We start from the raw sequence: 13,409 nt of genomic DNA, 5'->3' as shown, positions 1-13,409 counted from the left end.
AGACAACTGAAAACAGGGTAAGAATAAATAGTCTTATTAGAGATTTTAACTAAAAAAGTTATTCCCATTGAACACAAATAAGATACTGAGCTTCCTGACAGCTAAGGTAAAATGGGCCAAAATCAGATTATACTGACACTGCTGTGATTCAAAAATTTCAATAACTTACTTCTTAAAGCACCTGGCTTTCCTAGAAACACTTACAGGACTTTCCTAAAAGCAAATATCAGAATCAATTTTGGTTAAATTTGAGTCAGAAATCCAAATCAAGATATCAAAAGTGACATTTTAGGAAATCCAAATTAATTTTTCTTATCAAAGGTGTTTTTTTTAAGGAAATCCAAATTTTTTTTCGTAAGACCTACACTATTCTTTCTTATCAAAACCTGCTTTTTAATACTGTAATCCCATTATTTGTTTGGCATCTATTATTATTTTTAATTAACATAAAATTGCACATATTTATGTGGCACAGTGTGATATTTCAATGCATGTATACAATGTATAATGATCAAATTAGGGTAATTAGCATATCCAGCACCTCAAACTTTTTTGAAAATGTTTTAGAGATGGGGTCTTATTATGTTGCCCAGGCTAGTCCCGAATTTCTGGACTCAAGTGACCCTCCTGCCCCAGCCTCCCGAGTAGCTAGAAATATAGGCATGTGTTGCCATACCAGGCATCACCTCGAACATTTATCATTTCTTTGTGTGGGGAACATTCTGCTATTTAAAAATATATAATAAACTGTTGTTAATTACAGTCATCCTACACTGCTACAGAACAACAGAACTTATTCCTTCTACCTAGCTGCACTTTTGTATCTGTTAACCAACCTTTCCCTATCCCCCTTCCCCTCCCAGCCTCTGGTAACCACTATTCTACTCTCTACTTCTGTGAGATCCACTTTTTTACCTCCCACATATGAGTGAGAACATGCAGTATTTGTCTTTCTGTGCCTGGCTTATTTCACATAACATAATGTCCTCTGAGCTCAGCCATGTTGCCACCATGGAGAATTTCATTCTTTTTTATGGCTGAACAGTACTCCATTGTGTATATGTACCACATTTTCTTTATCCATTCATCCACTGATGGACACTTAGGTTGACTCCCTATCTTGGCTATTGTGAATAGACTGCAATAGACATGGGAGTACAAATATCTCTTCAATATACCTATTTCTTTTCCTTTGGATATTACCCAGTAGTGGGATTGCTGGATCACATGGTAGTTCTACTTTTAGTTCAAAAACTACTTTTATTGGACAAACCAAATTTTCACTAAATCCGTGTGCCAATATAAATTAGTGAAAATTTCTAATTTATCATCTGTATATCTAATTATCATATGTATGATATACAATATACAAGTTATTAATAGCTTTACCTAAAGTGTTACTAATAAGAAAATATTCATCTTCAGTCTTGTTCATGCCAACAACATATTCCTAAGTCAAGTTTGTTAATATGTCTGTGTCAAAAAAAATACAGGCCGAGGGCGGTGGTTCACGCCTATAATCCCAGCACTTTGGGAGGCCAAGGTGGGCGGATTGCTTGAGTCCGGGAGTTGAGACCAGCCTGGGCAACATGGTGAAACCCCATCTCTACCAAAAAAATACAAAAATTAGCTGAGTGTGGTGGCATGTGCCTGTGGTCCCAGCTACTTGGGAGGCTGAGGTGGGAGGATCACTTGGGCCCAGGAGGTCGAGGCTACAGTGAGCGGTGATCATGCCACCGCACTCCAGCCTGGGCGAAATCCTGTCTCAAATTAAGACAAACAAACAAACAAACAAAAAATACTCCCTTCCAAAGGTACTTGGAAACATAAACCAGAGAAAGTTTTTGTAGTTCTAACTCAAAATTCCTTGGATTTTGGCAACCATAATCTCAGCACACTTCTACATTTTCCCTATAGTCATAGAAATGTATACAAGTGGGGCAAAAAAAGATTAAAAACTGTTTTGGCTGTGGACTTAATGTTTCTACTTTGGCTGGAAAAAAATAACAAAACCTTTTACTAAATTGTGAAATACACATATAGACATTATAGTGAGCTAACATCATCTTACCTGATAAGATCATCTCTGTCTTGGAAGATGTGGGTTCTCCGATTGATGGTGTAACTAGGAAACTCCATTCGGCCGAGGTTGACCAACAGGACTGTTGAAAGCTGCCCCTGACCTCCACAAGCGGCGTCTTCATCTTCCATTGAGTCGGTCAACGAAAACAGTAGCAAGATGCGGGAAAACACAGCCCTGGGGCCTTTACAGATTCGTACTGACTGTCCAGCCAAGGCTTTGGCTCTGAAAAATGTACAATGTAGAAATAACTTTTAGCTTTTTAAGCATTTGGATGTCAGATTTTACAAATTATTTTCATCTAAAATAAAGAGAAATGACATTCACTATTTTAAAACACTGGAGCATTACTTAACTGCTCTGGGGCTGAGAGCTCACCCAGGGATACACAGGAGTAAATGAATGTACATCTCCAAATGGTTCCACACATGGTTTGGCTCCATACAAGTGCTTCCTTCCTCGGCTGCACAGTAGGTTGGGGTTTACCCTGGTCATGAGTGCTTCAAATACCAGGAAAACTTTCAGAAAAGTATTGCCTAGTCAACATGAAGCAATTCTCAATTTTTTATTCTAGTGATGATTTAGATTAAATAATGGTATTTCTTTAAAATGTCATTATCAAAGGCTCCAGGTAAAACATCAGATTTTGTGTACCAAGACGTGGTGCAAATGTATGTGCCAAAGTTTGGTGCTGTTCTCTAGCGCAGCAGTCAACGCTTTTGGCACCAAGGAGTGGTTTCATGGAAGAGAATTTTTCCATGGACTGGGGTTGAGGGAGGTGTTTCGGGATGAAACTGTTCCACTTCAGATCATCAGGCAATAGATTCTCATAAGGAATACGCAACCTAGATCCCTCGCATGCGCAGTTCACAATAGGGTTCACACTCCTATGAGAATCTAATGCCACTGCTGATCTGACAGGAGGCAAAGCTCAGGCGGTCATGCTCTCTGGCACACTGCTCACCTTCTGCTGTGTGGCCCAGTTCCTAACAGGCAATGGACAGTTATCGGTCTATGGCCTGGGGGCTGCAGACCCCTTCTCTAGTGTACAGAATGGTCCAGCAGCATCTCTATTCTAGGATAACATTGGAGTGAATTCACTTCAACTCTGGATGTCTGCAAGGTGGGCTTGGAGGTCTAAATTAAATCCAGGACCATGTGGGCCCTCTGACTCTAGCAGCTTAGACACCATCAATAGCAGGGTTTTTCAGCTTCAGCACTATTGACATTTAGGCTAGGTAATTCTTTGTTGTCAGGGGCTGTCCTGTAAATTATAGGATGCTCAGCAGTGCCCTGTCCCTGGCCTCTAGTCACTAGATGCCATTAGCTTCACCACCTCCAGTACTGACAACCAAAAATGTCTCCAGATGATGCCAGATGCCCCCAGTTGAGAACCACTTGGCTAGTGAAAGATGTCACACCCTCCTGGTGCAGAAGCTATTAAACCAAAAGCAGCACTGCATCCCAGAGGGTGTGGGAGAGATGAGTGCCACCATCATGGAGTTGAAGGGGAAGGGGTGGGATTCCTATCACACCACCACTGAACTGAGAGCCACTCATCTACAGACTGCCCCAAAGTACCCATTTCATCCACCTCCACACAGAGTCCCGGGGATGCCCCCAGTGGACACAGCCTCCAGTCTGCAAAAGGAAGCATTAAACACAGAAAACTAAGCAGTGACTCCTGCAAGGATTAAGAAAGCATAAATAATGTGCCTTTTTCTGTAATAATGTGGCTGTTTCTGTTTCTTTATCATAACAGCAGAGTAAAAGCACCAGGCGCTGCCCTAGCGTGGGGCTGGCAGGGACTCTGAAATTCCACTGCTGGGCTTTACCATCAGAATGAAGAAATAAAGGACAACCTTAAAGGACAGTGGTTTTTACTAGAACTAAAACAGCCTTGAGGATTCTATTTTCCTACAAGTCCAAAGTTAGAGATAAAATATGTTCATCTTATTTACTTTATCTGTTCTATGCTAAGTGCATATACCAAGAAAGGGCTATTTTTTTTTTTTTTTTTTTTTTTTTGAGATGGAGTCTCACTCTGTCACCCAGGCTGGTGTGCAGTGGCGCGATCTCAGCTCACTGCAACCTCTACCTCCCAGGTTCAGGCAATTCTCCTGACTCAGCCTCCCAAGTAGCTGGGATTACAGGCACCTGCCACCACACCAGGCTAATTTTTGTATTTTTAGTAGAGACAGGGTTTTACCATATTGGCCAGGCTGGTCTCGAACTCCTGATCTTGTGATCCACCTGCCTCAGCCTCCCAAAGTGCTGGGATTACAGGTGTGAGCCACTGTGCCCAGCCAGAGGGTGGCTAAATTTAATGTTTACTTGCTTATAAAATGTTACATATAAGGTTAACATCAAATACTTAAGAAATACAATTAGATAAAGAAAGGACTTAGAAGACATTTAACATACCACACAGATGAGGATTCTATACTTCTCAAGTCAATTAATTACAAGTATGTAATTTATTGAAGTACTTTTTAAAAATCTATAATACGAGCTTTTTTCAAGTGTTGGTATTTATATTTTTCTTAATGTCTGCCTTATTACACCTATGTTTCATTAAAGATTAGTATTTATAGCACCTCCCCAACAAGGATGGGCTCATAACAACTGCAATATACAAAACAAATATATAAAATAAATAACAACATCATGTTAAAGTGTTTTCAAAAGCATCCTCTCATTTCATCCTCGACTCCACAGTAGTGAATTCCCAGACTAGAGTTGATATAGTTTGATTATATAAATAACATGGGCAAAAGAAATCAATTCTAAAAGTTTTTGTAATTTTCAACTGAAACAGGTCAAGGGCTTCTCAAGGACAAAAGAAGCCACTCACAGTTTTTGGTAAATTGTTACGTTTAAACTCAGGAAAACTTGCACATTAAGACTGCCTGATTATACTTTGTTTAGTAAACAAAAACTTAACTAAAATAAAAATTTGACTGAATAGTTTACCTTAAAATCCCATAAGAATCACTTAAAACTGTATTTTTCTCGGAAAATAAAATACTACAATTTACCAAAGGCCTATTGCCTTCCGATTTTTCTTGGTCCTGGAAATTAGTACGGTATTACGACAAAAATTTTGAATAATAACCCAAGAAAGAATCCAGGCTATTGCAATTAAGGCTTTTCCAGCCTTCTCAATCTAACTACAACTGAAATAAACAATTACAGTTCAATCAAGTATACAATCTACTATAAGTTAATATGTGCTATCAACATTTTAAATGTTTTTACTGTAACAATAGCCAACAAAACCTTTTTAAAATCACTGCACCAATTCCAGGCTTATTCTTGCCCCAAGTGCAGACTGAACGCTGTTTGGCCAATTTGAGAAAGGCGTCCACCAGCTGCTGTTTCTGTCCATTGGGATTCACCAAGTGGAAGGTCTTGGCTAGGGATTTTAGTTCCGGAGCAGAAAGGAGTTCAAGCACTTCAGAGAGTTCTTGCAACTCAGATTCTGAAATGGTTTAAAAAAAAAGTTTTTTTAAATTTTACTATTTTCTAGCTTTATTTACCTTAGTTAGATGAAAATAAAATGAAATGCTACTAAGAAAATTTTAATTAGTTGGCCAAACCAATCATTAAATGTGGAATTATTAACATGGTATTATTAATGTATTAATAACACTATTATTATATCTCTTAAAAGTTATCAAATAATAGAATTTCTCACTAAAATCTAAAGGAAAACATAACTAAAATAAAGACACACATGGATAGCCATTATGGTTTGGGCATCTCAACATCTGCTTGGAATATATACTCCCTGCCTTTCTCGTCACAAAACCCCTACAAAATGGGACCTCTCAAACCAGGTCAGAGAGAACTGATCATCAGCCCTCTTCTTCCCACAAGCCTCTCCTGCTCACTCGGCATTCGTGAGCCTGTTCGGCTACTGTGGGCCCCGACACCAAACTTGGCCTAGGAATTCGGCTCAGTCAGACCTCGCTGGTCTTTGCCTTCAAGGCTTCACAAGTTTAGGGCAGTGCCTTCTTCCTCCATTCAGCAAATATTTATTGGGTGTACACTGTCGGCCTGGTAATGTTCTAAGGCCCCGGGCATGCTACAGTGAAAGAAATCCCATCCATAGGAGCTAGCCTCCCAGCGTAACAATTAAATGAACAGGCAAATTTATCAGGTGGTAATAACTGCTCTAAAGAAAAACACAACTCAGGAGGCAAACTGAAGCTGGCAGGAGGCTGGCTGTATTTCACACAGTAGTCAGGCAAACCTTTGACAAGGTAACACCACGCAGCGGGGAAGGAAAGGAGAACTATGCCGTGTGGCCACGTGGTGGAAACTGACCTGGGTGGAGGGGAAAGTCAGTCCAAGGCTCTGAGACAGGAATGCACTCATCCTGGTGAAGAACACTGAGGGCTGGGTGGCCGTGGCAGAAAGCGAGAGGGACAGCCAGAGCCAGGCCCCATGGGGCTGGAGCATGGATGGGACTTGCACTTGACTGAGTGCCATGGTGAGCCACTAGGATCCTGGTTTTGTTGCTCATTTGAAGGTAAGTCAAGGCTCACCTGCAGCAGTCACCTGGCATGCCTGTCAGACATATGAATTTACGGAAGCTGCACCACATTTTCCAAGTCAGGTGGGGACTGAGTATCAAGTTCCCAGGTGACCCTGCTGGCACTGATGTGTGGGAAGCGCTGCTCTGCAGAGGGTCCTGTGTCCCACTACTAACCATTCACATCCAAGCGCCTTCACTGAGCTTTTATGCCTCTCCCGCAACTTTCCCCATCCCACGCCATCCAGCCCCACCCTAACACACTTCCTGCTCACTTCGCTTCATCCCCACTTACTGCTCCCCACAATATACTCTGCCCCAAAGAAACCATCTGGCTGATTCGCTTATTTTGGTCTAAAATGTCAGCAACTTGAACCCAAGGCTCACATTTCCCTTTCCTAATGCAGTACAATTTTGTACCCAATACATAGGTAGGTACTTAACGAATGCTACTGACAAGACAACGAAGGGTATCACTGCAGAAGATAGACTCTCCTTAGTGTTCACATAGGCTTAAAGCAATTCAACAATGCTTAAGGCAATCAACATAATCGAAGAGCTGTATGTGTGTGCAAGGGGGGCAGATGAAGTTTTTAGAGGCAATATGGGTTTCAAACAACCAGCTTTATTCTATCATAAAGAAGAGGACTCTGAGTAAGATGAGTCAAGCTCTTGCTGGAAGGAGAGCGCCAAGAAGGGATGTATCCATTTTTTTTGAGACAGAGTTTCACTCTGGTTGCCCAGGCTGAAATGCAATGGTGCAATCTCAGCTCACCGCAACCTCAGCCTCCCGGGTTCAAGTGATTCTCCTGCCTCAGCCTCCCAAATAGCTGGGATTACAGGCATGCGCCACCACACCTACTTTTGTATTTTTAGTAGAGATGGGGTTTCTCCATGTTGGTCAGGCTGGTCTCGAACCCCCAACCTCAGGTGATCCACCTGCCTCGGCCTCCCAAAGTGCTGGGATTACAGGCGTGAGCCACCGTGCCCGGCCGGGATGTATTTCTTCTGTGGCACACACCCATGTCTATGCCCAGGTGACTTTCATTCTAAACCTGCCACAGTCAAGAAAACAGCAGCAGACGATCTCTCATTATTCTAGTATTCTTAACTCAGGCTAAGAATGGCTTTAGCATCACATGAGTAATTTGTTGTCCTAAGATTAAAAATTCAATTAAAAAACAGTAAGTTACCAGGCACCACCCCGGGGAGGGCACCATAATACTACTGCCATCATTCTGCAGAAGCTCAATTCTTCAGATCATATTTTCATTTCACATCTCCTTCTACTAGTCATACCTGTCTGTAGAAAGCCTGCATTCGTCAATTCTTCAATCACAGGTGTTAAGTCTGAGGCAATCTCTTCATACTCTAATTTGGTCATCTTAATCCAGCTTAATTTACGTTGAAAGAGCCTTACATATAACTTCTGACCAGTAGCTGCAATAAAGTTAAGAAAAATGTTGAAAATCACTGCATTTACCTTTTAAACCTAAGGTGAATAAATGTACGATTTAGAAATACACATATGCTTACTGTATGTATAAGGCCTTCATTTTATGGAATAAACCATTTTGAAAGTACATTTAAAACTTTGGTAACAATTATTGGTCATTTTAAAACTTCTAAGATCAAGTTCCCCGTTTTCTAGACATCAACATTTCTACTCCCTCAGAAAAGCCCTACCCAGAATTCTTATTTTGTTCTCTGCTCTTAGCTTAATATGCATTATTCTGATTTGATCGAAAATAATCTGAAATAATTTTCCAACAAAAATGTCTAGCTTCAGTAGGGCAGTCATCTCTAACCCAGCAATCTTGACCAAGCTTCTTAATTAACCTGTTTGGTCTCAATCTCCCTATTACCCAGATTATCTTTAAATTTCGGCCAACTCTAAAATGGCTTAATTGTATTTTGAAAATTTCCAACATTTATTTTCCTTTCTTCTTTAAAAAGGCAAAATTGACCTGTCATGATGGTTCATGCTGGTGTTGTTTTTTTTGGTTGTTTTTTTGTTTTGTTTTTGTTTTGTTTTTTTTTGAGATGGAGTTTTGCTCTTGTTGCCCAGGCTGGAGTGCAATGGTGCAGTCTCGGCTCACTGAAAGCTCCGCCTCCTGGGTTCATGCCATTCTCCTGCCTCAGCCTCCAGAGTAGCTGGGATTATAGGCGCCCGCCTCCATGCCCGGCTAGTTTTTGTATTTTTAGTAGAGACGAGGTTTCACCATGTTGGTCAGGCTAGTCTCGAACTCCTGACCTCAGGCCATCTGCCCACCTCGGCCTCCCAAAGTGCTGGGATTACAGGCCTGAGCCACCATGCCCAGCCTATGGCTTATGCTTGTAATCCCAGTGCTTTGGGAGGCTGAGGCAGGAGGATCGCTTGGGACCAAGAGTTCAAGGTCACAGTGAGCTATGATTACACCACTGCACTCCAGCCTGGGCAACAGACAGAAACCCTGTCTCTAAAAGAACTTAAAATTTAAAAAAAAAAAGGCAAAAACAATTAGCAGTAATTATTTCTACACACCAGCAGATTGTACATGACTCTCCATGGAGTGCAAGACACATGCATATGCAGAACTTGCACTAGGAAAACTGTTCCTATTTCTCAATTACATGGAATTACAGAGCCACCAATCTCTGAAATACTCCAGGAATGCAATCAGCACCCAACCAAAGATCTGTGACTAGTTTGGATAGAAAAACCAATGTGCTATTATGTCCATCTTCTGGTGAGAACAGCAAAAGTAGAGATGGAAGTGGATACTACACACAGCTGTGCCCAGAGAAGTACCGCTCACATGTTAAAAAGTAACCCAAGGAATACCATAATTCCACTGTGCGAATTTAAAATAGAAATCCTTCCCTTGAACATCAATAGTAATGTTCAGGATTTTTCTCTTTTTTATCTACTGAGGAGTCACACATGGCCGCATTTTACTAAACGACAGTGTGACTACCATGTTTTTTCCTGCCCTCAGGGACATGGTTCCACAGAGCCATCATGGCCCTCTGAATAACACCGGAAAGACACAAGGGTGGCTTTTACTACAAACCTGCACTGCTGGCTTGGAGCCACCCCTGGCTGCCAAGGACTTCAGGCATAGACTAATATTTTTAATGTACCAATTTCAGCTTGAAAGTTTCCATTTCCTCCACACCCTGTCTTTAAAAGGCAACAGTCCATGAATCTAAAATGTTGTTGGGAGAAAGAAAATATGCCTCAGGTTGGTTTGTTTTCTTCCCGTATTGTATTTTATTCTACTTTCATCTTTGAGGAACAACAAAACAACCTAATGGAAAGCCTGATTACACGCTCAAAATGCAAAGTATGCTTTTCTAAGTCACATTATATTGTTTTTTAATCTGGAAAAGGTTGTTTCATAACTATCAAATGTACCTATAAGAAAAACAGCTGCTTCCAATGTAACCACAGTTCAGCAGGAGTAAACATCACCCGGGACAAAATCTTGTCTCTTTTCCATTCATCCCTCTCAATAAAACCTTCGAGTATGCTCCGACTCCCATGAACACTCCCACAGGGTGCTCACACCACCACAGTGACTCCTTGCGGTCACTAGATTACTGCCCATCACATCATGCCCCAATCAGAGCAGCAAAAGGGGAATGAAAACTTGAAAACAAACACATGCGTAAGATACCTGATAACTGATAAAATTTAGTTACAATTCCCTTCTCCTGCTCATCAAAGAGCAACATATCATCTTCATTCTCAAGTACGGTTTTCAGCACCACAAGGAAACTCCGAAGGTAGTAAGGATGACCGGTTGTTTGACCAGGACCATTGCAGCTTGACCCCTGCTCCAAAGGAATGCTGTGAGGGATATCATTGTTTAAGCAACTGTTATCCTGCAGAGGAGCCTCTTGGATGTTACTCCATGCAGAAGCATCATCTGCAGAACTATGAGATTTTGCCTCTGAATCTGACAGCTGTATTTTAGCTTCTGAAGCAACAGTCATTTTTACTTCTTCACAATGACATGCCTCACGTTTTTCAACCACTTCTTTGATACACTCTTGCTTTACAAGACTGTCTTCTGAAGTAGACTTTAATGTATTCCTAAGAGTGAAATCTGGTGAGAATAACATGATCGCATTATCTGAGAATCCAGGGGTGAGGGCTGATTTCTCACATTCCCGGGTAGCCTTTTGGCTTTCGGCTTCCATTATTTTACTTCCTCTTACCATATGTTCAGGAATGCACTCTTCCTTTAGAGAATCACATTTAAACACGTTTTCTTTTTGAGAACTGTTCTCCAAAATTTGATCCTCGTCCTCAATTTCTGAAGAGTTATCAATCAGGCTCTTAACAACTGTGGATTTGGAACTCTGTGGACTAGAACCGGCAAATTCTTCATCCGTATCTATTGATTTTTTAGCCTTTACGTATTTTCTGGACAATTTAGACGCTAGGCTTCCCAAACAAATGACTTTCACACTACGATTTCTCAGCTCATCTTGATTTTTGCACACCACATCATTACTTTTAAAGTAGGGACTGGTCTTCTGCTTTACTTCCCTTTTTGCTGAATCACTTCGGCCAGGGGTTAAATTTGTCTTTGGTGGTGGTGACTTCTTTGGTGTTACATCTTCTAAGGTAACACTGGTTAAATCTACCGCAGACACATTTGAATTTATTAAGCCAACCTGCCCTGGATCCACTTGAACGAAGTCATTGTTAGCACACATTTCATCAAGGTGCCGGTTTAAGTCATATCTAGGCACCATTTTACTGCAAACGGGGCAGGCAAGTTTAGCAGGTGGTGCATTGTTAAAACACGAAATAATAGAATTAGATGCTTTTTTCTTATTCTTGCTGATTGATAAGCTTCTACGAGGCCTTTTTTTGTCAGGAGATTTCCCTTCTGACATCATGAGTATTAGAAAAACTGGATGTTCTGAGCAATAAAACACAGGATATTTAAGGTGAAAGATAGCAATGGTTTACTTTTACTTTCTTGACTTGAAATCACCAAAAGTGGGATTCTATATGACCTCATGTTATTCGTCTCGACAATTTCTTCTTCCTACAAGAAGAAACACATATAAATTAAAAACATTTTTATGAATTCAGCAAGGGGAAAAGCGAACTCTGAAACGTTTAAGAGCAAGGTCTCCTGTAATGAAGAGACAACCCTGAGCGTGAGACAGAAGACCAAGCCCCTCCGACAAGCTCTGTACGCGATCTTAGTGTCCCTTACTATCAAATGACAGAGCTGGGCTTGTAAGGGTAATTTCTAGGACATCTTTAAGACCTAAAACTATCCGTTTCTAAAAAGGGACAATTTGACCACTTCAGACCCTTTACAAGACCACTGTATGAGTAACTTTTTCTGAGTGAGATGGAGACGATCAGCGCGTGGCCCAGGGCGATGCCCGCCCCATAGGCCGGCGCAGATGAAACGCCCCAGCCGCGGGCAGCTGCGCCCGCGCCGGCTGCCACCACCGCGGCTTCTGCTGCGGAGCCGAGGCCCCGGCCAGCACGGCGGACGCTGCTGGGCCAAGGCCGCGCACCTGGGACGCGCACCTGGGGCCACGCGACTGAGCCCGAGCCACTCTCCCTGCTCCCTCGGGCCTGGCTGCCCTCGCGTCCTCCTTCCCTCGGTGCCCTGTCACCCAAGATCCCCGCGCGGCCACCTCGCACCTCCCACCTGGCTCCGCGCGCCGGCGCTTCCAGGCATTCCCAGCCGATTCCCGCGTCTCGCTTCCACAGGCTTGGCAAGTGGAGGCTCGAGTGATCGATCTCCTTTCCTTTCCACGTTAAAGGCTCCCATACCGTAGGTGGCCAAGGCAGGCTGAGCCCTGGAGCGGAAACCCGGGCACCTCCTTCCTTTCCCACCCGCAGAGGCAGGCGCCTGTGCGCCCCTGCACGCCCCCGCACGCCTTCTCTGCGACTGTGCACTCTGAGACTCCTCTCCCCAGTCGGTGAGAAGGGCAAGCAAGCTAAACGTGTTTGTTGGGGGAGCATTCAGTGTCAAAGCGAGCAGACAGCCTCCTGCGGGGAAGACAGGCGACTTCTGCAACCAACACGCGGAGCTCTACTTAAGCTGACTCCTGCGAATAAGCGAGAGGGAGTTTCAGTTGGAAAACCACTGAGCTGGGTCTTCCAAAAGGTAGTACTAATCACCGGTTATCTGATACCCTTGAAATAATAACATCAAGAACCAAGAAATAAAATGTGGCGACTAGGAAGTGAGGCGTCTTGAGTATTTATGACTTCTGTTTTTAATGTAATTTATTTGTAAAGCTATATGATTTAACTTTTAATAATGGCTGTGTTTAACAGCTGAATTTTTTTTTTTTTTTTTTTGAGATGGAGTCTCGCTCTGTCACCCAGGCTGGAGTGCAGGGGCGCGATCTCAGCTCACTCCAAGCTCCACCTCCAGGGTTCACTCCATTCTCCTGCCTCAGCCTCCTGAGTAGCTGGGACTACAGGCGCCCGCCACCACGCCCAGCTAATTTTGTGTATTTTTCGTAGAGATGGGGTTTTGCCGTGTTAGCCAGGATGATCTCGATCTCCTGACCTCGTGATCCGCCCGCCTCAGCCTCCCAAAGTGCTGGGATTATAGGCGTGAGCCACCATGCCCAGCCTAACACCTGAAAGTTTAACAATCAGCCCTGAAGCACTGACACCAGCGTGTTCCAGCCCACCATGAATGACCTAGAATGCAAGCTTCTTAACATCAGGCGGTTGTGCTTGTTGCCTTTACTATAAAATCGCTGCTGCCTGCAGCAGTGGCTAGCGTTGTGTAATTATTGATAAATATACACTGA

At 42.7% G+C, this 13,409-nt stretch overlaps 1 protein-coding gene across 8 annotated transcripts in view; it reads right to left on the bottom strand.

The window, feature by feature from the left end:
- The window catches only part of FAN1 (FANCD2 and FANCI associated nuclease 1), a 40,132-nt gene extending 27,312 nt beyond the window's left edge, over positions 1-12,820 (bottom strand). For 2 of the 8 annotated variants that reach the window (XM_024925612.4, XM_055098800.2), the window contains exons 1-5: positions 12,280-12,820; positions 10,277-11,662; positions 7,917-8,057; positions 5,360-5,561; positions 2,072-2,305 (exon numbers count right to left, since the gene is read on the bottom strand). In XM_024925612.4, coding sequence (XP_024781380.1) covers positions 2,072-2,305; positions 5,360-5,561; positions 7,917-8,057; positions 10,277-11,510 — 1,811 coding nt within the window. In that variant the 5' untranslated portion in view covers positions 11,511-11,662; positions 12,280-12,820. Of the gene's footprint in view, positions 1-2,071; positions 2,306-5,359; positions 5,562-7,916; positions 8,058-10,276; positions 11,663-12,149 lie in introns of all 8 variants that reach the window. The other 6 variants (XM_008961823.6, XM_055098799.2, XM_034938449.2 and 3 more) reach the window with 3 other exon arrangements.
- Between the last annotated feature and the right edge of the window lie 589 nt (positions 12,821-13,409).

This window comes from Pan paniscus, chromosome 16 (genome assembly GCF_029289425.2).
Source record: "Pan paniscus chromosome 16, NHGRI_mPanPan1-v2.0_pri, whole genome shotgun sequence".
NCBI lineage: Eukaryota > Metazoa > Chordata > Mammalia > Primates > Hominidae > Pan > Pan paniscus.
This window is presented reverse-complemented; position numbering and strand designations above follow the sequence as displayed.